The 24,112-nt window shown below is 43.6% G+C and overlaps 1 protein-coding gene across 1 annotated transcript in view; it reads left to right on the forward strand.

Annotated features, from left to right (window-relative positions):
- The first annotated feature begins 12,220 nt into the window (after nucleotides 1-12,220).
- Nucleotides 12,221-24,112, forward strand: part of LOC127672704 (cytochrome P450 3A11-like) — a 28,142-nt gene continuing 16,250 nt past the window's right edge. Inside the window, exons 1-8 of the mRNA XM_052168017.1 lie at nucleotides 12,221-12,291; nucleotides 14,135-14,228; nucleotides 16,363-16,415; nucleotides 18,278-18,377; nucleotides 20,370-20,483; nucleotides 20,563-20,651; nucleotides 20,918-21,066; nucleotides 23,768-23,895. Coding sequence (XP_052023977.1) covers nucleotides 12,221-12,291; nucleotides 14,135-14,228; nucleotides 16,363-16,415; nucleotides 18,278-18,377; nucleotides 20,370-20,483; nucleotides 20,563-20,651; nucleotides 20,918-21,066; nucleotides 23,768-23,895 — 798 coding nt within the window. The remainder of the gene's footprint in view (nucleotides 12,292-14,134; nucleotides 14,229-16,362; nucleotides 16,416-18,277; nucleotides 18,378-20,369; nucleotides 20,484-20,562; nucleotides 20,652-20,917; nucleotides 21,067-23,767; nucleotides 23,896-24,112) is intronic.

Below are 24,112 nucleotides of genomic sequence, written 5' to 3' on the forward strand. Positions count from 1 at the left end.
ATATTATTATTATTTTTATTATTATTATTAAACTGTTCAGTGGTTTCTTGCTTACAACATGCAGGCACAACACACATACACACCAAATACAAATTTAAAAAAATCTAAAGAATGTTTTAAAAATTATGTTTATTTCTCTATGTGTGAATGTGCATGAATACCACGGGGGTGCCTGTGGAGGTCAGAGGACAACTTGGAGCATGTTTTCTATCTTTCTACTATGCGGGTTCTCAGGGATCAAACTCAGGTCATCAAGACGCAGCAGCAAGCTCCTTTATCCATGGAGTCACCTCGTGGCCAATAAACTAGATTTGAGTTCCAGGAAGGAAAGAATATTTTCCTATAGACTGAAGTTTTCTGCCTTGAGGTTCTGGGTCAGGTGTCCCATTTCCACTAAAACTTTCACATGGCGGGACTAGGGAGCAGCAGGTACACTGATGTCTCAGGCCTGCCTGCATACCTTCCTGGCCCGTCCTGACTTGTCCTTCCAATCCTTCACTCCCTCCTGATGTTCTAAGGGTGGTACTGCAAACCATACGGAGTCCTATAAGTTACACCCACAGCTAAGGGTAGCTCTCACCCCTCATCCACCGAGTCCTATAAGTTACACCCACAGCTAAGGGTAGCTCTCACCCCTCATCCAGGAAACTTCTTTTTGCAGCAGATGGAGGCTACTACAGAGATCCACAACTGGTCAAAACGAAGAGTAAGTGGCCCTAGAGTTCCCAAGCCTCGCTGGGACATTTGTGATGCAACCTCTACAAATAAAAGCCTCAGGAAACATGGCAGAAGAAGAGGCAGGAGGATTTCAGGTCCAGGACGACTGATGCTAAATAGTGCTGGTGCACCGGTGAAATCTCTACAGTGTGACTGCTTACACAGGACCCACTTAACACTATCAGCTAGCATTGCCAATATGGATGGGGGATGTTGCACAGGGCCTACCACTAGAGGAAGAGCTACAGGCCATCAATGGCTGCTGAGGGAGGAAGAATCACTCTTCTTCACATTGAGCCCACTGAAGGGTCATCCGATCAGAAGCGGTCAGCCCTAACCACATGTGCACCCCCGAGAATCTAAATGGACTTAGTAGGAGATATCATTGAAAGCATTAAATCCTAGGGCTCCAAGTATGATGCTCTGCATACTGCTGCAGGGCCACAAGGCCCTGGACGGCTCTGCCTCGATGAGGTTGGTCACTCATCAGGGGCTTCATGGGCGCTTCCTTGATTGAGCTGCCTCCTACAGGGACTGTGCTTTCCTAGGTGGATAGGCTGTACTATAGACCTCTGCCTGGGTACTAAGCTCAGCTTAATTTGCATACCTCCCACAGACACCATCCACGTGGGACTCTCTGTAAGGGCTCCAGCTCGCAGCAAACATCTGTCTGACCTCCCAGGCTTTCCTGGAAATCTCTATAGACCCCCACAGCTCCATCACTTTTGATCTGTGAGTCTGAAAAAGCCATGTAGATGCCTCGGTGTGCCTCTCATGCCAAGTCTGCTTGAGTCCTTGGGAACTGTGGTTGCATCTGAGGATTGATTGGCTGGAAAGCTGGGAGCTGAATCTCAGGGGGTCCCCTTGGTGAGGTGGAAGACCAGAGCTCAGGGATATCCAGGAACATCCTGTGGCTCCCAATTTCAAGGTCTCATTATCTTTTGATATCATCAGATTTGGGATTAAACTTCCCATACACCATCTCTCATGGGACACATTAAAAACAAAGTATAGCACTTCAAGTTTCAATATATAATATATAAAATATTTTTTTCTAACAAGGCTTTAAAAGGCTGTAAGCACACATGATAAATCATGATCCTTGCTTTGAAATATGAGTACTGGTGACTTAGAGACGTGAAAGTGAGGCAGTTTCTTTTTATAAATTCTTCCAGAGTGCTAGGTATACTGAGTAAGCACAGAAAATGGTTTATAAATCTCAATACACTGCCCCTACTCCTCTTTCTCTCAAAGACAATATTTCTTCATGTAACCCTGGTTGGCCTAGAACTTGTTATGAAAACTAAGTTGGCTGTGAACTCACTAAGTTCCATCAGTTTCTAGCTCCTGAGTCCTGGGATTACAGGCATATCCCACCACCCTAGTCTAGGCATTTCCCTGTGTCTACATTTCTCTTTTTCTCAACAAAGGCTTTGTGAGGGTTCATCTCTGTGTTTTACTCTCTGTTTATTAAAGCATCTCAAGTGCATGACCCTGCAGAGAAGGTTGGTTACTAGCAACTTTCTATTCTAAACTAGTTTGTGCACATATATTTCTATTTTATTAAGTCCATCCCTGATTTTGACAATCTCTTTCTATGTACTCTTCCTGTTCTTGGGCCCTGTTTGATTTTATTTTTCCAAGGACCCCAAGTGCCTCATTAAGTTGTTAATATGAGATATCTTCAGTGTATCGATGTAGGTACTTAGTGCTGTAAACCTCGCCCATAGGATGCCCTCAGTTTGTTGTGTATATTTGTGTGTTTGTAGGATGCCTTCATTGTGTTCCATATATTTGGGTGTTCTGTATATTTGGGTGTGTTGTGTTTTCATTGTCATTCATTTCTAGGAATTCAGACTTTTCCTTCTTGATGTCTTCTTTGACCCAACTGCCACTCGGCAATGTGCTGTTTAGGTTCCATGAGTATGTATACTTTCTTGTAGTTTCTGTGGTTATCAATATCCACTTATATTCTGTGGCAGTCAGAGAGAAAGCAGATGTGATTCGAGTTCTCCTGTATTTTTTGACACTTGCCTGGGTCTGCAGCTTTCTCTCTCTTCTCTCCTGTGGGCTTCACCCAGAGTCAGATATGATTATCATTCTCAATCATCAGATACCGTTGGAGCTATTGGAGCTATAGCTCCCTCTGAAGCCTCCATGACACTTGTCATGTATCTGCAGAGCTAAGCAGCAATCAACTTTGGTTCCCACCCTGGGTCTGTATCAACTGCTGAAGTGGCTGTGAGGTGTGGAATATCCTGAGCACCTGTGGGCCTAAGGAGGAGTTATATCTTGTCGTGTCTCTTCCTTTATCTCCCCCCTTTCTCTCTCTCTCTCTCTCTCTCTCTCTCTCTCTCTCTCTTTTATTATTTTTTTTTGGATTGGGTTTTTTTTGAGACAGGGTTTCTCTGTGTAGCCCTGGCTGTCCTGGAACTCACTCTGTAGATCAGGCTGGCCTTGAACTCAAAAATCTGCCTGCCTCTTCCTCCCAGAATGCTGGGGTTACAGGCATGTGCCACCACCGCCTGGCACCTCCCTCATTCTCAAGAGGAACAAACACCATTTTCTCTTATGAGCCACAATGAATACACCCTTGTGTCATTAAGCGAAGATGTTCACTCTTCCCCCTTCTCAATCCCACCTCCTCTCCAGTCAAAATTTTGCTCCCCATCCCCCCAGAGTGGGGAACTGGAATATCCGTGTGTCAGTTCACCTAAGGGTCTTCCTCCTTCTCCCTTTGCACTCTCTCTCCTCCCTCTCAGCTTTCCTGCCACCTCTGTGTCATCATCACATCTTGGCAACAGTTACTAACCCTGTCTGCTCTTGATACATAAGTCACCAGCCTCAATGAACTTGTGGCATCAACATGGAATGAATCAAGACAGCAGTTGTAATTAACTCGTAATTAATCTTCTGCCCTAGTATTCTTTGGTAGAGCATGTGGAGGGACATGTTGGTGAGCCCTGACACTCTCAGGCTGCCTCACATGTTTTGTATTTTCCCTTAGTTCTTGGTTCCTCTGAAGACATCTTTCAGTGGGTTATATAACCAGTGGATCTCACTGCTTTTCCCTCAAGCAAACCTGTAGGAGAGGGTCTCTGTATTATGTAGCTCTGGCTATCTTGAAACTCACTATGTAGACCAGGCTGGCCTCTAACTCACAGAGATCCATTTGCCTTTGCCTCCTTGGTGGTGGGATTAAAGCCTTGCACCACTATTCCTGGCTCAGTGTCTCTGTACTGTTCTTGTTCACGTCTCATCTCACTGCTTGCTCTCCGACAGAGGCATCTAAGTCCAGGGCAAGTGAAGACTCAGCTTGGACAAATAGAAGAGCCTCAGGATTCTAGGGAAAAGTGTGAGATAAGACTGGGGTACCAGGAGCTGATCTAGGCTGGCAGAAGCCTTGTGGAAAGAATCACAGAGCATGGCAGACATCATAGCCACTTGTTTCCTTAGATAACCTTAACCACAGAATGCAAAAGGGACTGTGAGCTGGGAGGGGTGACCATAGGTTGGTAATCCCAGCATGCAATAGGCAGAGGCAAGAGGACCTCAAGTTCCAGAGCAGCCTGGACTACATAGTGAGCCTCATCATTCTGGGCTGTCATTCTGGTTGCCTTTCTGTTACACGGATAGAACAATCTGATCAACAGTAAAGGGGACCATGGCTTTTGTTCCCATTCATAAGTTACAGCCCATAACTGAAGGAAGTCAGGGCAGCAACTCAAACAGGAATTTCAAGCAGAAACCATAGAGGAGTGCTGCTTCCTGCTTGCTGGAGTGCCCAGGTTCATGCTTCATTGGCTTTCTTATGTACCCCATGCGTAGGGGAGGAGGCGTCCCCAAAGTGGTTGGACCCTAACACATTAATTAGTAATCAAGATAATTTATTCAAAGCATGTCCTCATCAGATGTGATGTGGACAGTCCCTTCACTGAGATTCCTTTTTCTGGTGACTCTGTGCCAAACTGACAGTTAAAGCTAACCAGGATAGCTAGATTAGAACATAATTTTGTCACATTAAAAAAAGGATGGGGGCCAGCCTGATGTGGCCCATACCTATTTATTAATTACAGCTCTCTGGAGGCGGAAGCAGGGGGAATCTTTGAGTTCGAGGCCAGCCTGGTCTACAGAGAGAATGGTAGGACAGCCAGGCCTACACAGAGAAACCCTATCTTGAAAAAAAAAACCCAATCCAAACTAAACTAAATCAAATCAAACCAACCAACCAACCAATTGAACAAACAAACAAGGATAGTGTTAGTTGTTCTGTGGGTAAAGTTACTTGCTGCCGTTCATAAGGACTTTAAGTGTGTTCCTGGAGATTATATAATGAAAATCAAGAACTAGCTTCTCAACATTGTCCTCTGACCTCCTCACCCACACTGTGGCATGCCCTTCCAATACACAGTAATTGTAACTTAAAGAAAATACAGAAAGCGATTGGTGTTTACTGACTTTTAGCAACAGATTCGTTCTGTGGTTGAGGAAGCTCTTTCTTTTCTCAGTTAGTGTTCTAGAGTTCTAACTGGTAAATGAACCTTTGTATACACTCATTTTCCTTGCTCTTGCTACTGCTGACATTCATTGAGTTTGATGGGGAGGTCAAATAAATATTTATTTTCTTCAGTTATCTTCAAACGTTGCCTCCCGATTACTCCTGTATGCACAAGTGGGTCTTGTGAAAGGAAGACAAGTGTCAACAGAAAAAAGTCAACTGAGGGACTGTGCTCTGAAAAATCTGTTATTTTTGTAAAATTTTGGGGTGGAGATGTCCAGAGAAAAAGTTGAATGTGTTAATGATGAAACTGTGAAACATTTGAGTTGACTGACCTTATGACAAAGTGTTGTCATCTACAAAACTCATGCCAGAGTTTTAAGTAATTGAGTAAAAAATTGAGTAATAAGAGACTGAATCTCCCTGCAAACCCAAGAGCTTAAAATGTTTTAAATTAGTTTATGGTTTTGTGTTGGGCTACATTCAGAGTGACTCTGGGTGTCTGTGACTTGTTAGCTGGGAGTTGACACACCTGCAATTGGTCATCCCTAATCTGATGTACACACAAGCAGCACTGAATGGACTTGGCATGTATATGTGGTGTGTGTGTGTGTGTGTGTGTGTGTGTGTGTGTGTGTGTAGTTGAGAGGGGTGGGGTAATAGGGAAAGTTGTCAAGGAGACAGAGAATGGGGCAAATGATGTAAATACAGTATACTTGTGTAATATTCTCAGGAAATGTAAAAAAAAAAGGAATGTTTTCTTTGTATTTTTGAGAATATTTTTGTTAGGTTGATGAAATCTAATAGTTTAACGTTTCTATACACAAATAGTTGTTCAGTATAATATTTCCAACCTTCTGGGAAGACCTGACTTCTTCTCATTTTATAGGCTCCTTTTGTGTGTGTGTGTGTGTGTGTGTGTGTGTGTATACATATTTTCCCTGCAGAATCCAGAAAAGGGATCCATTGGAATTAGGCTTAAAGTAGCTATGAACCTCTGGGTGGGTGGGTGGTGGTGGTGCTGGCACTCTGTTCCCTTCCCCCAGCACTGAGTAGGCTAAACAGACCTTGAGTGCTTGCCAGGATGGTTTTAAGACCTCCAGCCTTGCCGCATTTGCAATTTCCTACAGGATTAGACTGCTTGCTTTGCAATATAATCCAGCTGAAACAAAGGATGGTCTGTGGGCTTTCCCTAAGTAAATGTAGTGCTGAATATTCAACTTTGAGCCTTGATCAGAACCTCTGTCTTGGCTTCATTCTTCTCTTGCACCCCATTCCCTTTTCATTCCAGCCCCCCTTCAGGTACCCCGTTCATCCATGTCTGCTGGATGGCTACAGTACTTGTTTTTATTTTGTTACTTCCCTCTGCCCCATTAATTAATTTATGTATTCACTTTACCTCCTGATCCCTGTCTCCTCTTGGTTCCACACCACAGTCGTTCCCACATTCCCTCTCCCCTTCTTTTCTCTAAGGGTGGAGGCCCCACTGTGTATCCCTCCACCCTGGTACATTGAGTCTCTGCAGGGCTAGGTGCTATTCTCCTACCAAGACCAGAAAATGCAGCCCAGTTAGGGGAACAGATTCCATAGACAGGAATAAGGGCAAGTCCTGTCTTTAAGGTTTATAACTCAATTGGTTCTTGACTTGTCAATAAAGAAGGCCAGGGGCTAATTGTTGAAAGGAAGGTACAGGTGGGACTTCTGAGTCCCAAGAGGAAAAGGAGATGCAGGGAAAGAGATAGGAGCTTTTTCTCCCTTGCTTTGGAACTAGTAGAAAGCAGTAGTCATGTAAGGTCTCAGGGCAGCTAGGCCTGTGGGTTCTGCTTTGGGTAGGGACCAAGGATGTTGACAGGGCCTAGCTGATGCAAGTCACTAAGTTTAGGGCTGTGGGAGAGACAGAGATAATAAATTGATAAAGGCAAGCATTTTCTGTCAGTAGGTATCTGTGTCCAGGAATTAATTGTGCCTAGAGGCAAGTTCTAAAGGTAATGGAGCAGTGTTTGTGTATTTTATCCATGGATTTAAATGTCTTGGGATTGGGCTGGTAACTCAACCCCTCCAGGACATAAGGCAGGGAGAAAAGGAAGCTCGAAGTTGACTGGTTGTGACAGATCCCTGGACAAAGCCAGGAGGAACATAAGGGAGCAGGGAGAGGCCAGAGCCCAGGCAACAGCTCCTGGCCAAAGGCGGGTCGTGCTTATAAAACTACACACAATAGACAGGCAAAAACTTTAGGAACAACCCACTCCAGTTGTTGGGAGACCCATCTGAAGACTGAGCTGCACATTTGTTACATATGTGTGCGTGTTGGAAGGCTAGGTCCAGCCCATCTATACGCTTTGGTTGGCGGTTCAGTGAGAGCTCCCAAGGTCCCAAGTTATTTGACTCTGTTGGTCTTCTGGTGGAGTTCCTATTCCTTTTGGGGCCCTCAATCTTTCCCCAAGTTTCTCCCTAAGAGTCCCTGAGCTCTGTCCAGTGTCTGGTTGTGAATCTCTTTGTCCATCTGAGTAAACTGCTGGGTGCAGCCTCTTAGAGGACAGCCATGCTAGGTTCCTGCCTGCATGCTTAACACATTATCATTAATACTGTCAGGGATTGATGGTTGCCCATGATATTGGTCTCAAGTTGGGCTGATTAATGGTTGGCCATTCCCTCCGTCTCTGCTCCATATTTGTCCCTGAATTTCTTGTAGAGAGACCAAATTTTGGGTCAAAAGTTTTGTGGGTGAATTGGTGTCCTAATCCTTCCACTGGGGGTCCTGCCTGACTACAGGAGGTGGCCTCTTCAGGTTCCATATCCCCATTGCTGTGATTCTCAGCTAAGGCCCCCCACAGTGATTCCTGAGATCCTTCCCTATTCCAGGTCTCTGGCATCACGCAGAGATGTCCCAACGCCTCACTTTCAGCAGCTGCAGTTTTTCATTCACTCTCCTGGCCCTCTGGCTTTCTCTTCTATCTCTCCCCACACCAGACCTTGAACCCCCATGCTCCCTCTCCCCACATTCCTGGGCACATTTTTCTTTAATCCCAGCCCAAGGAAGGCAGAGGCATGCAGATCTCTACAAGTTTCAGGCCAGCCTGATCTATACAGCAAGTATAGGCTAGCCAGGTTTACACAGTACAACTCTATCTCAGAAAAACAAAAACAACATAAGTATTTATTAGATATTGTTTATGTGTAAGCATTTAAGTGTGTAGGATGAAGAGACCACAAGACAACCTGTGGGAATTCATTCTTCTGTTCTATCACACAAATGCTGGGAATTGAACCCAGTGTGTCAGGTTTGGAGGCAGGTGACTTTGTTCTCTGAGCTACCTTGAGAGCCTGTGTCTTTTTCTTCCTTTGTTAGTGTGACAGCTGATACCCACATTGTTTTCTGTCCTAATTATCTTGAGTTTGAGTTGAATCCAGGTTGTCATGGAGTGTTCTCTTGTGATCCCTGTCACTGAATTTTCTTTCTTACTGTTTAACTTAGGGCCTTTTTTTGTAGTAATTCTCACAAGAAAGGCACTCATATATTTCTCTTTTTTCAGTTTGATTTGTAGTAAGTTATAGATGTGCTGGGCATGGTGCCCTCCTTACTAAGTCTCTGGGTTGCTATGGCTCTGTGAAATCTTTTGAATTTTATCGTAAAAAGATAAAAATAAAAAAAATATCGAGTAACAATCACTTTGCACAAATTCATTCCTTAGCTGTGGGGTCTCCACTTCTGTAACATGGGCTTTAGAGATTTATGAAGAAATCTTTATGTATATGGGTGTCTTGCTGATGTGTATGTCTGTGCACTATGTGTATGCCTGGGTGCCTGTGTAGGCCAAAATATGGCCACAAATACCCAGGAGCTGGAGCTAAAAACTGTTGTGAGTCACCAAAAGGATCCTGGGAATTGAGCCCAGGTCCTGTACAGGAACAGACAATGATCTTAACTTCTGATCCATAGCTTCAGCTCCAACATGGAGACAATAGCTTACTTATCTCAAGGATTTATCATGAGGACCACAAAGAGAGTGTAGAGTCACCATCTGTGGAGTGCTGTGTGCATATTAATGGCTAGCTAACCTCGAGACAGTCTCTTGGAAGGATTGGAACGTAACTATCATGTGGAATCCTTGTCAGTTTTTTTTTGCTATAAAATCAATAGCATGGCTCATCCTTTAGAGCAAGAAGGGCATCATGGAATTCCTGCCTCCCCCTTACTTTGCTCCTGCTTAGAGGGATGAGTGTGGGGTGTTTGTTACCCATTGGGGAGCATCCCAATTGGAATGAAGTGCTGGTTTCTGACTAATCCTGTATGGCATCAGGCAAAGGGGAGTCTGTTAAAGGTGAAGACCTGAACATCAACAACACAACCCCACACCTAAGTCTCAGGGAACACTGAGGAAGAGAGGCAGTAAGATTTTAAGAGTCAGAGGACTCGAAAGTCTCCTGTCAGATGGTGTCTCTCAGAAATGCAGGCAGAGTCAGACCCTTTAAATGTCACCAATCTATTCAAGAAATGAACAATGGCATTTTGAATAGACATGCTAAAGTGGGCAGGGAAATCTCACAGGACCCCTCTGGTAGATGAAGAACTACAGGCAATCACTGACTCCTGAGACAGGGAGACTCAGTTGTTCCAAGGGAAGAGTCTTTAATTGATTATCCACACCAAGTGGTCAGACCTGAAAACATATATATGTGTACAAGCTACACTAAATGGACTCAACAGGATCTATATCTATCTATCTATATACATGCACACGTATATATGTATATATCTACATATATATGTATGTATCTACATATATGTACATGTCTACATATATGTGTATATATCTACACACACATATACATAACAGGATATAAATATATATTTATATATGTAGAACAATAATAATAATCAAAAAGAGGCCTTGAATTTGATAGGGAGTTGGATGGGAGGAGATGAAGGAAGATGATCTAATTTCAGTTTAATTAATAATTAAAAAGAGATGGAGACCTTGAACTTTAGGAGTATACGATCTCTTGGATCCTGGTTGTATTAGGGATGTATTATGTAACCTTGATTGAATCAGTTATCATTTGGGGCACGGTTTGTTCACTTGTGACAGAGTTATCCCTCACTGGGTTGTACAGTGGATGATAGCTGCCAATGTGGGCAAAGTCCTCACGACAGTAAATATTAGCAATCATTGTGTGATGTCAACTTGGTGGGTATGGGGTGCATGTATATGTGTGCACCTGTGGTTGTGACCCTTTGCACTCTGGGGTTCCAGCTCAGAAAACAATAGATTTTTAGACCTTAGGGGCACAGTGTTGTCTGTGTGACTTTTCTAAAGTCCATCTTCTTTTTCAGTATTCTCTCCCACACACAGGAGTCCTATACTTGGACCCTGGTTGGGCTTGGGACTTTGTTGGTTTTTTCCTACGTAATTTAAAAAAAAAATTAGTAAAAGCAACTCCTCCCTCCTCTCTTCCTAGTCCCAACCTCATAAATAGCTCCCCCATTACCTCTCTTCTTCTTTTCAGGGAAGGTGAAGCCCCTCCTTGTGTATCGTCCCTGGGACACCTAGTCTCAGCAGGACTACATGTATCATCTCCCATTGAGGCCCTACCAGGTAGTCCAGGTAGGGGAAGGGATTCTAATGTCAGGCATTGGAGTTAGAGACAGTTCCTGCTTCAATTGTTGGGGGACCCTTATGAAGACCAAACTGCACATCTACTATATATGTGTAGGGGCCCTCGGTCCTGCCCCTGAATGTTGTTTGGTTGGTGGTCCAGTCTTTGTCAGTCCCATGGTTCCAGTCAGTTGACTTTGTAGATTTTTTTGTGGTGTCCTTGACTCCTCTGGCTCACTCAGTCCTATCCCCAACTCTTCCACAGGATTCCTTGGGCTTCCCCTGATGTTTAATTGTGAATGGTTGAATTTTATTTTGTTTTTCTGTTTGTTTGTTTCTTGTTTGTTTTTTTTGTTTTTTTTCCCCGAGACAGGGTTTCTCTGTATAGCCCTGGCTGTCCTGGAACTCATTCTGTAGATCAGGCTGGCTTTGAATTCAGAAATCCACCTGCCTCTGCCTCCCAAGTGCTGGGATTAAAGGCTTGCACCACCACTGCCTAGCTGGTTGAATTTTAATAGCTATTGTTTTTTAATTAAGTCAATGTCTCTCCCTCTCTTTCTTTCTCTGTCTCTCTTTGTGTGTCTCACAATTTTATGTGTGTATAGAATGCATTCTGATTACATTTTCCTCTCTCTCTTACCCCAACCCTGTCAGTCTCAGTTCTTTCCTGCAAATCTTCTTACCATATTTATGACTTGTTTTGTGTCCCTTATCTAGTGCCAGATGTGTGACTGTGGGTTTGGAACTATCCATTAGAGACTGTGGGTCACCAGTCAGTCACCAGTCACCAGTGGGTCATAACGAAGTACACTAACTCCTTCTCTCTTAGCAGTGAGTGGCAGGGCCTGTCTCTTTCTCACTGGCACCACAGCCAAGGGATGGCAGGTGTTGAAGTGGTGGATAGATTTATCAGACTGATTTTTTTGAGGAATGGTCTCCCATATACCAGGCTGGTCTCAAACACATTATGTGGCTTTGAACATTGTCTTTGAATTTCTGATTCCGGTGCTTCTACTGATTGTGTATTTTTGAATGACACCAGCCTTGGTGAGAGGGTATTTCATGTTATTGAATTTGCTTGAATTTCTCATAGAAACCAAAAACCTTTGATCTTACCTGTATGGCACTGTTGTTTGCTGATGGCACACAGAACGTTAGCTCAAAGGTGGTCAAAATAGGCTGTAGATAAACTCAATGAACTGTCTAGGAGAAGAGAGTACCAAAGTCCAGCTGATGCAGAGGTGATCCATCTATTGGCCGGATACCTGGTGCCACCCATCTTCCCAGCATATAAATACTGCAGGCTGTTCTCAGTGCAGCAGAGTGGGCAGAAGGGAATCCCTGAGAGGGTCACATGCACAGCTGGAGAGAGAACACAGAGGAGTAAATTGCTGACAGACAAGCAGGGATGGACCTGGTTCCTGCTCTCTCACTAGAAACCTGGGTGCTCCTGGCAATCATCCTGGTGCTCCTCTACCGGTGAGTGATCTTCACAGATCCTTCCCATATCATGTCATCAGTTTTAGGGTGATAACCATCAGTGTTAGGGTCAGACCTCTCTTCTGTTATTATTGGGAGAATCAAAATGATATCAGAAGCAGGGGCTGGAGAGATGATGGTTCAGTGGTTAAGGGCACTGGCTGCTCTTTCAGAGGACCCCAATTTGATCCCCAGCATCTACATGCAACTCACAATCATCTCTAACTCACAACTCCAGGGGATCTGACTCCTTCCACAGGCATAGCTAGGATGGTATTTAAAGGTGGCAGCTTTCTAGCCTGGCTAACTGCTAAATAATCGAGACCTATTAAGTTTATTAGCAGGCTTTAAGCACTGTGACTGTGCAGGTTCTAAGTTATTCTAACCCACAAAGCTATCTACATCCCAGCCATGGGCTCCATTTTACTTGGTGTGTGACTCTTTCTCTGACTTGCTCTGCTCCATGTGTGTCCTCGTGGTAAACTCCCATGGTGACTCCTTCTCAGGCCTGACCTCATGGAGACCTTCTTCTTCCTCTACCTGCCTCCTGGTCCTTATTCTCCTGGACCCTCACCTGCCTTGTTGCCCACAACTTGTCCTCTCCAAAGTCACTTACTGTTCAGTCTTTTATTACCCAACCAGAGATAACTCGGAGCATTCTTTACACCACACGGATACAGGGGATTCTTTCATACTCATGACATTGCCCATATCTGGACTGTATCAAGGTCTCCGTTTTCAAAATTTCATGTTTTTATTTACTGTTGTTAGGGCCAGCACATGCTACAGTGTGTGTATGTGTGTGTCTGTATGTAGGTCAGAGGACAACTTTACAGGGACAGTTGTCTCCTAGCATGTGGGTCCTGAAGACCAAACTCAGATTATCAACACTATCAGTCAGTCAGTGCCTTACCTACGGAGTCATCCTGAAGGCTCCAAATGGAATGGCAACCGAGTTAATTTTTTGTTTTAATGTTTTGGCAGTATGGAGGATCAAGCCAGAACTTAGATATGCCAGGCAAACTCTTTACTTCTGAGTTATAGCCCCAGTGGTAGTAATTCTTATTAAAGTTCATACTTACATTTTGAGGATCCATTGGACCCCCCCACTCTTCTTTAATGCCTTCTTTTGAGGTTTACTGTAAAAGTATGGGGTGTTCTATGCCTACTTTTGGTTTGTATAATGACACAGAGACCTTTATAAATATAATTTTAAAGCTTCAGTCACTAATCTCAACAGATTATGAGCTCTTCTAACCTGACTGTGCTGGCCTGGCCAACTTCCCAGCCTACTTCCCAACCCTGCCATCGTAGTCTTGCTCTGGCACCTCCTTCTTCATTGTGTCTCGATTACTGAGTCCCCAGGTCCCACTTGAGATCCTTTTCCTTTTTCTGGGCACAGAAGTCCTACCTTTTTCTCTCCTGCCCAGCTATATGCTGTTGTACCCTTGATTTGACTAATAAGAAGATGGTGGAGAACAGTGTTTACGAAATACTGACTCAGGAGATGCTTCCTGATAATACAATACCAAAGGCTGAACTGTACTGGATCTCTGGGTATAGGAATCAGTAATTGATTACACAGTGCATGAAAACATCCTCCACTAGCTTATTGATACGAGTTATAGTAGGTATGACTTAGGGTTAGTTATCCCTAGATCCATGGAAACTCAGCAGACATGGATACCAACAATGGACTGACATGCAAACTCACCATTTCCAAAGCTCTCTGGGAACTGGAGAGGGAGCCAAGTTGTTGATTTGTTTCAGTTTTTGATGATGGTCTTGCTTGTTTCCTCTCTTCCCTGTGTATGAATACAAGTCTTTCTGTTTTCCTTTATAGATATGGAACCCGTACACATGGAATTTTTAAGAAACAGGGAATTCCTGGGCCCAAACCTCTGCCTTTTTTAGGCACTTTGCTGAATTACTACAAGGTGAATGTTGACTGAGTTTTCCATATGGCTTCTTCTTGTGGCCAATAATGGCTTAGTTCTATTAAATGCTCCTTATGAGGAAACCCTGAGACTTCAGGCCTTCACACTGTGTGTTCTCTCGATTCTTGAGAATGTTTGCAAGTGCCCTGGGGCTCTATTGCCAACTTAAAACTTAATAGTGTGTTTGTATATATATATATATATATATATATATATATATATATAGAGAGAGAGAGAGAGAGAGAGAGAGAGAGAGAGAGAGAGTATATCCAGGAATTTGCATTTGTGTGAGTGCCCATGGACATATTTAGTTATACATGTGTGTATGAGGAGGTCAGAGGTTGACACTGTGTGTCTCTGCACTTGGTTCTTTGAGGCAGAGTCTCTCACTTTGACCCAGCTCTCTCTCACTTGACTAGTATAGCTAGCCAGCTTTCTCTCTGGGTTCCCCTGACTCTTACAAGCTGCTTCTATTACCTCCTGCCAGGCATTTACACAGACCCTGGGGAGTCAAATTCTGGTTTCCACAGGGTGCTTTTCCCACTGAAGCATCTCCATAGCTCCCATTGTCAGCCCCTCATTTATTTATTTTTGGGTGAGGGTGTGTATATTCCATAGTAGGCATATGTAGGTCAGAGCACAGTTTGTGGCAGTCAGTTTTCTCTTCCAAACATCTTATTCCTAGTGATGGAGCTCAGGTTATCAGGCTTGGTGACAAGTTTCTTTTCATTCGAAGCCATCTCACTGCCCTAGTGTCAATTTATTGAAATTCACCTTGAGTAAAATGCCCAGATCTCTGTCTCATTCAGTCTTGATGCCGAGGACATGATGCTCAGATCTTGTGAGCAATAAAGGAAGAGTTTGTTTCTTGCTCAGTGTAGAGTCCAGGAAGGCACTGCTGTTGTTATTTGGAGAAAATCTTGAAGGGGTTTCCAACTTCTAGGACACCAATCTGCATTTACTAGATTAAAATGATCTTTGTACGAGGTCTTATGAGTGAGACTGTTCTTTTCTCTGAATATTCCTGAAGCATCAGCTTATCACAGATCCCTGTCCCCCACATTTGGGAGGCTTTTCGTAACTTGAGTTCTCTGCTTAATCTTTGAACCCATGAAGGTTTTTCTGTAGCAGTAGACCCAGCATGTACCATTCATGTTTGGGTTCTTCAGAACTAGAGCATTTAGCTTCTCTCTTCATTTAGGTACTGGGGTTCTGGTTAGTGACTGATTCATTTAGAAAGATTTTGTGTGTATACGGTTGTATGTGTGTATTTGTGCACATGAGTGCAATAGCTATGGAGGAAAGAAGAGGGTGGTGGATTCCCTGGAGCTAAAGTAAGACATAGATGTGAGATGGAGGATGTGGGTTCTGGAGATTGAACTTGGAGCCTCTGCAAGGTCAACCAGTTCTCGTAACCACTGAGCCACATCTCCAGGCCTTGTGATTTATTTAAGTTGTTTTTCTTTAATGCATCCACAGCTGCCTCTCTTCTTTTAAAAGCAGTAAACTTATGTATGACTCTGAGTAGCAAGTGAAAATATCTGAGACAGGATGAGAGTTGTCAATTATCTTACTTTTCTACATAATGCAATTTTATTTTCTTTTAAAGGTTTGCTAAAAGCAATTAGGGAATGGAGGATTTAGCAAAATTACTAGAAAATTATGTAATGTGCCATGTAGGATCTAAGTCTATGTGAATCATTTGTGACTAACCTGCTTTGGTGCTTGGCCCATGATCTGTCCTCCAGACAGACATTCCCAAGCTCATGCCCAAAGGCTGAGTGGCAAAGCTTGTGTTGCTGTCTGCTCAGGATTTTCTTCCTACAGGTTCTGTGCTAACCTTGCACATTCTTTAAAGCACTTGTGTTAATTATCATCACAATCATTTTCATAATCATTATTAGGGTGTGTGTACATGTCTCTGTCCATGAGTTGGCATGTAGAGGCCACAGGGTATGTCACATGTCCTGCACTCATTCTGCCCTTTCCCACTGACCCATCCTGCTCTTGATGTGTCAAACATTTCAGAGACAATAAATCTGACTTCATGGTATTTGTGGTTTTTGGTGCTCTGGATACAGAAGGGTCAGCACATACAGGACAATAATGGATTTCATGCTATTTCTCTTTCCAGGGTTTATGGAAATTCGACACCGAGTGCTATAAAAAGTATGGAAAAATATGGGGGTGAGTATTCTGGAAAGTTCCATTGAGGTGACTGTTTTCAGAAGGAGGCACTCCACTTGTGTAAGGATGAAGCCAGCCTCAATTGTAGTCATGTATAAAGGTGATACCACATGTCATTAAGTGCCAGGGTTCAAATGTCAATTGACATGAGAACATTGCACACTGTGGCTTTTTGACAGGCTTTGATGTTCCATGGACTTGAGCTTTTTTTTCTTATTAATTTATTTATTTATTCATTTTGCAACCTGGTACCTGCCCCATCCCTATTCCCCTCACACAGCCTCTACCTCCTTCTCTCTCCCCTCTCTCTAGTCCTCTGAGAGTGTCTGGCCCCCGAGTATCTCGCCAGACCTTGTGTTTTATCCAGTGTCCTCTTCTAATTTGTTTTCTCCTCTGAGTCTTCCTTTTCTTGACATAACATGCATTGCTTCAGGTCCCTCTGATCTGCTCTGGCAAATGTCTTGTTCTGTCTCCTTGCCACACTGCTCATTTACATATAGAAGCCCACATTTCTTCACTTTTTTAAATTGACTTTAGTATTCCATTTCACAGTAGGGGTGAGGGTCGATGACCTAGCTAAGGGCTTGGTAAATAATTCATGAGTAGCATAAAAAATTCCTCTGTGCATATAGAGAGTTTGCTGTAGTTTATATTTTATTTTACATCAACTTTTTTTTCCTGGAATGGGGACATGTATCCTGGTACATACATGTAGGCCAGAGGATAACTTGTGGAAGTTAGTTCTCTACTTCCAGGGTACTGAACTCAGATCATCAGTGCCTTCATCTATTGTGCCAGCTCCCAACCACCACCACCACCCCCCAAGATTTTTGGTAAAAGTGTGTATCTGATGACAGCTTGTGCCAGTCTGTTCTCTTCCCACCATATAACTCCTAGGAATTGAGCTGACATCATCAGGTGCCTCTACCTTTGAGCCATTTTGTTTCCCCCTTCCAGGAACTAGCTGTGTGCAAATCCTCAGGCAGGGTCAGGACCTTAAACCTTCTGCTGGAATGTTGACAGTCATGCTCACGGTGTGTGGATGTGATCCCAGCTGCAGTGAATTCAGGAGCACTGAAGGCAATCTGTGCAGTTCTCCCCTCTGCTTCCTGGTTCTCATGTTCTCCCTGCCCTGTCTTCCATACAGGAGGCGCCTCAATTGAATTCTGTGTTTTCATCTCAATGTATCAAAACCAGGGTCTGCACCCTAGGCAGGCATCCTAAGACTGAGCTGCATCCCAACACCACATTTGACACATTACAGTATTTTTCAGTTAATTTCTTTTTTCTTTTTCAAGTCAGAGTTCCTCTCTGTGTAGCCCTTGTTGTCCTGGACGTGCTTTATAAACAGGCTGGCCTTGAACTCAGAGATCTGCTTGCCTCTGACTCCGGTGTACTCCAGAGGTATTGGGTATCCCTGGAGCTGGTGTTAGAGGTGGTTGTGAGCTTCCCAATGTGGGTGTTAGGAACCCATTGGGTCCTCTGTAAGAGCAGTATGTGCTTCTAACTATGGAGCCACCGCTCCAGCTTCTTGCACTATTTCAAATGCGAATTCATAGAAAATGGTATAGGCAATTTTCACATGTACACATCTAGACTTTGCAAATTTCCACTTGTTATTTCTAAGTGTGCTGCCATATAGAGTTATTTTGTCTTTAAGTGACTCACTGGGTCTTGGATGACATTACCTATCATTTTACAGAGACTCCATTGTGTACATGATCAGAAACCCTAAACTGAACTGGGAACTCCTGTGACCCTGTATTGTATAAGGCAGAGTGCGGGTCCTGCAGCATTAGGATCAATGTCTGGCTGTGGCTCTCATGTCAGGACCTGGTTTATCAACTGTCTTCCCCACACAGGTTGTTTGATGGTCAGATGCCTCTGTTTGCCATCACGGACACAGAGATGATTAAGAATGTGCTGGTAAAGGAATGCTTTTCAGTTTTCACAAACCGACGGGTAGGTCACACTGTTTTTTCATTGATTAATTTATTTATTCATTTTATATCCTGATTGCAGCTCCCCTCCTTTCTTTCCTCCCAGTCCAACTCTTACTGATCGCTCCCCCACTGCCCCATCTCCTTCTCCTCAGAGAAGAGGAACTCTCCACTGTGTCTCACCTTGCCCCAGGACTTCTAGCAGCAGGACTATGTGCATCCTCTCCCAATGAGGCCAAACCAGGCAGTCCAGCTAGAAGGAGGAGATCCAATGTCAGGCAACCAATTCAGAGACAGCCCAGCTCTAATTGTTAGGAGACCTACACGAAGACCAAGCTGAACATAAGCCAGTAATATATAGGGAGCCTAAGTCCAGCCCCTGTAAGCACTTTGTTTTGTGGTTCAGGCCCTGTGAGACCCCATGGACAGGTTAGTTGACTCTGTATGCTTTCTTTGGGGTCCCTGACCCTTCTGGCTCACTCAGTCTTATCCCCGACTCATCCACATGACTCCCCAAGTTGTGGATGATGTATGGCTGAGGGTCTCTGCATCTGTGTCCTTCTGTTGCTGGATGAAGCCTCTCAAGAGTGAGTCTGAAAGCTGATTGTCATTAATAGTGTCTCTCACTGCATGGGTCTCAAGTTTGGTCAGTCATTACTTAGTCAGTCATTCATCTTTATCCCTGCACAGCTTTTAGCAAGACAGTTTTTGGGTGGGTGGTTTTGTGTGTGACTTGAAGTGGCCCCTACCTCGTCCGGAAGTCTTGCGTGTTTCCGGGAGTTGGCCACTTCAGTCTCTTATCCACAGCTACTAGGAGTCTTAGCTAGGGTTTTTCCCAAAGACTTCTCAGAACCTACACCATTCCAGGATTCTGGCTAGTACAAGATATGCCCTATTCCTATTATCTCTCTCAGCCCTCTCTGTCCCTCAGCACTTGATCCTCTTCCCCCATTCCCCTCTCTACTCCCTCTCCCATCCAGTTCCTTCCCTCTATCTCCTAAGTCTATTCTGATTTCCTTTCTGTGAGGTTCATGCCTCCTCGCTTGGGTCCTCCTGATTACTGAGTTTCTTTTGGTCTGTGGATTGTAGCATGGTTACCCTGTATTTTGTGGCTAACATTCACTATATGGGAGTACACACCATGAAGGTCTTTTGGGGCCTGGGCTACTTCAGTGAGGATGATATTTTCTACTTCCATCCATTTGCCCCCTAGGGGCTTGCTTTCTAGCTACTTAGCCAAACCAGAGCATTTATTGTTCTGGAGGAAAGTACATGTGTAAAACCTTACCCCACTTCTCAGTGTGGGCCTAAGGTTAAATACCTTTTGCAGGGAGAAGTGGCTGGGAAGGACTGCTTATTGGATAAACCCTCTAGGACTTTAGGTACCTTGTTAAAATGGAGATCTGTCTTGAGCCTGTGTGACCACAGGTCATGTCCTCTACATGTGCAGGGGCTTGAGGCATTGCCCTTATGTGACTGATGGCCAAAAATCTAGGGGTGGGGGTACTGTGGCTAGTGACAGGGGCCTGGTGCCCTCAAACAGGCGAAGTGTCTACAGTCTCTTCAGAATTTCCAGGGCTTCAAGTCTTAGCTCAACCGGGGACCAAGCTACTTTTACCGTCCAACATCCACTAGCATTCACATGTATACACACACACACACACACACACACACACACACACACAGATAGACAGACAGACACACAGCATATGAAGATAGCCTTTTCACCTTGCTCATGTTGTAAATACAAAGCTGGAGAACTTGTCTGATGTAAAATTAACTTTCTATCTTTCTCCAAGCCAAATGCCATCTGCACAGCTCTGGAGATTGACTAAGTCTTGTTTGCATCTTCTCCTCAACCCCTAGACCTAGTTTTCCAACCACAGAACAATTTTCATTTAAAAGGATCCTGGAATATAAAGGGTTGGAATCACAATAGGAAGCTGAGTGCATGGGTGATTTCTCATAGGCTGTGAGGTATTCTGAGGTTGTTTTTGTGTTTTTCTGATTCTAGGATTTTGGCCCAGTGGGGATCATGAGCAAAGCCGTCTCCATAGCTAAGGATGAGGAATGGAAGAGACTTCGAGCCTTGCTCTCCCCCACATTCACCAGTGGAAAACTCAAGGAGGTGAGTGAAATTCTTTTAACTGCAGCCTGTGTGACTGGAGTCCCCATCCTAACTGTGGACGCTTTTCTGCTTTGTTTAGATGTTCCCTGTCATGGAACAGTATGGAAACATTTTGGTAAAATACTTGAGGCAAGAGGCAGAGAAAGGCAAGCCTGTTACTGTGAAACAGTAAGTCCTTCACAGTATTTCTAGGAGAGGAAGGGCATCTGGGGTACAGCTCAGAAGGTCCAACTGCTTGTCCTTGCCCCTTTGACAGTAGATGACATTATAGACAGTTTAAAAGGAAGAAGCATGCGAGTCAGAAATTTGCAGGTGTAGAGGCTGGGAAGGCTGGGAAGAGCTTAGTCTATACTGAGGGGGCTTTGTTTGTTCCCTGAGAATTCTTTCCCACTCTATGATGCATATGTTAAATTCCCCTGCCTCTCTCTCCTCAGAGTGTTAGGTGCCTTCAGTATGGATGTGATCACCAGCACATCGTTTGGAGTGAACGTTGATTCCCTCAACAACCCTAATGATCCTTTTGTGGAGAAAGCCAAGAAGCTCTTAAGACTTGATTTTTTTGACCCGTTACTCTTGTCTGTAGGTGAGTGGGCGGTTCTGTCTTCTGATCATTGCTCTCGTCTGTGGCCATGTTTGTCAGTTCTTTCTTTCTCACTTTCCTCAAACGGTCGGCTCTAGTGCTGTGCAGTTCACCTGTCGTGAAATTCCTCCCCTAAAGGCACAGCTCAGTATTTTGAGAGCATTCGAAGACATGTCGCACAATTATTTCTGGTTTTGAACTTCCTTTTTCTTTGAGACAGGTCTCACCATGTAGCTCTAGCTGGCCTGGAAATGGCTGCCTTTGCACTTAGAGTGATCCCTCTGCCTCTGCCTCCTGAGGGCTGCAATTACAGTGTGCACCTCTGAGTCCTGGTTTTATTTTAGAATGCTTTCATTTGTATAAATACAAATTTGGCACTCTGTAAGTCCAGAACTCTCCATGGTCGCAATATTATACATGCATCTCATCTGTCTTGATTACCGCCACCCCTAACTCTCACTTCCCACATCACTTAGACACTGAGACACATCTTCCTCCCAATTTCCTCTCCCTTTCTCTGCTGTGGTATCCAGTTGAGTCCATTCAGTGCTGCCTGCTAGGAGGCTGACCTGTATAACTGGCTTCATCTGCTGCAGCTGGTCAGTTCAGGGGAGGGCCATGCAATGTCTTAGATATGGAATTTCACATTCCCTGTTCCTGCCTCTGACTTTAGTGCCACACCCTGTTTCATGATGTCCCTTGAGCTTTCCTGGGTAGGGGTGCTGATGTAGATGCTCAATTTAGGGCTCAGGACTCAATAGCTCCTTATTCTCAGTACTCTGATCTCTGAGGAATCAGCATTGACTAAAGGGCACCTGGCCTATTACTAATGTCAATCACAGGAGACTTTGTTGTAGCCACATTGGAACTTTCAAGCAATCTTGACCTAAGCAACCACCAGTTCACTGAGTATTCTGGGCATTTCACATCAATGGGATCATAGACTCTGTGGTCTCTGTGACAGGCCTCTTTCATTTAGCACAATATTAAATGAATCAAGTGTCACTGTGTCCTATGTATTTGTCCAGGGAGCAAATTATACTCCCTGTCTGATAATGGACATGGAAGTTAGTTTCACACGTTTGCCGAGAATTTCTCTGTCATGAGCTTTCATATACAAAGTTATGTTTAAATATTTATTTTGGTGTCACCTTCAGAATCAGCATTGCTGAGTCAAAAAGTAACTGAATTTTTCTTTCTTTCTTTCTTTTCTTTCTTTCTTTTCTTTTTTTTCTTTCTCTCTCTCTCTTTTTTTTTTTTTTTTTTTTTTTTTTTGGTTTTTTTTGAGACAGGGTTTCTCTGTATAGCCCTGGCTGTCCTGGAACTCACTCTAGTTCTGGCCTCGAACTCAGAAATCTGCCTGCCTCTGCCTCCCAAGTGCTGGGATTAAAGGTGTGTACCACCACTACCCAGCATAACTGAATTTTCAACATATTAAGCAACTGAACATACATTGTCTATAGTAGCTGTGGCTTCTTTATATATAAATGTCTGCCATAAATGCAGGACTTAGATGTTGCAATGTGTGATTTTAGATCATCTTCAACTCTTTCTCTGCCTCTCTCTGTCTCTGTCTTCTCTTAATTTTAAAGGTTAGGGTTTTTCCTGTCTATGTTTCTGTATCCCAGAACTCAGGCTGTAGTCTGGTTTTGAACTCACCTAACTCAACCTGCCCCTGCCTTCTGAGTGCAGAGATTATAGACATGCACTGTCCTGCCATGGTAGATCTTCTCTTACACAGCTTTATCATTTTTATAAGATTTATTTATTTTTATTTTCTGTGTATGGGTGTTTTGCCTACATGCATGAAGTGCCTAAAGAGGGCATATTGGGGTCTTAAATCTCCTTGTATTGGAGTTACCGGTGGTTGAGAGCAACCATGTAGATGTTGGGAATCAAACCTGGCTCTTGTGAGAGTGCCAACTGGTTTTTTTGTATACATTCTTGATATAATTAACCATGTTGTGTCATTTAGGGTTTTAATACTTTCCCTGTCAATTATATTTTCATATCCAGCTCATGCATCCCTATACCCACATTCCATCCTTGTCACCTAATATTCTCTGTGCCTCCTTTTAAGCATTGTATGATAGCTACCTGTTTACATATTTATTGATATAGGCTCAAATCTGGAAGTGTGGTAGAGTATGTGATTTTTAATTCTTCCTGCTTTTTGTGCTTGGGTTCCTGTGCTTCCTGTCTTTGTGCTTCGGTTTTTTGTTTGTTTGTTTGTTTTTGTTTTTGTTTTCTTTGTTTTTTGAGACAGGGTTCTCTGTGTAGTCTTGGCTGTTTGTATGTGTACGCATGCACATGCACATGCCTTGGTGACTGGCTGGCATGTGGAGGTCAGAGGACACCTACAGCAGTTGGTTCTTTTCTTCAACAGAGTGGGATCCCGGGATCAAGCTCAGGCTGTTAGGCTTCTCTGCAGAAACCTTTAGCTGTTGAGCCATTTTATTGGTGCCTGAACTTTCTTTCTGAATCCATATGAAGTCCAGGAGCACAGTTAAATTTAAGAATCAGGTTGCAGCTTTGGCTACTCCAAAGCACAGAAGAAGTATGGTGCTGACCCAGTGCAAACAAGGTCACAGAGAGAATGACTTCTGGTTGAGAAACTGGTGACTTCTTATACAGATTGCTTTATGATTTCTTTAAATGAAACTTCCATTTCAATGAAAACATCTTTTTTTTTTGTTTTTTCCAGTACTCTTCCCATTTCTCACCCCAATCTATGAGATGTTAAATATCTGCATGTTCCCAAAGGATTCAATAGCATTTTTCAAAAAATTTGTGGACAAAATGAAGGAAAACCGCCTGGATGCTAAGCAGAAGGTAAAACATGGTAGTTTCATGAGAGACTCACAGTTTGATTACATGTTGGGCTGTGAACAAGTGAGCTGTGTGCTAATGGCATGTAGAAAAGGCTAGCTTTAGAGAGAGAGAAAGAATATATTTTCTCAGGGAAGAGAAGTTGAATTTTTAAAAAGTTAATTGATAATAAGCCAGGAATCGACCCTTAGCAATAGGAATGAAAACTAGAACATCCCTC

Source organism: Apodemus sylvaticus, chromosome 22, assembly GCF_947179515.1.
Source record: "Apodemus sylvaticus chromosome 22, mApoSyl1.1, whole genome shotgun sequence".
NCBI classification, from domain to species: Eukaryota; Metazoa; Chordata; class Mammalia; order Rodentia; family Muridae; genus Apodemus; species Apodemus sylvaticus.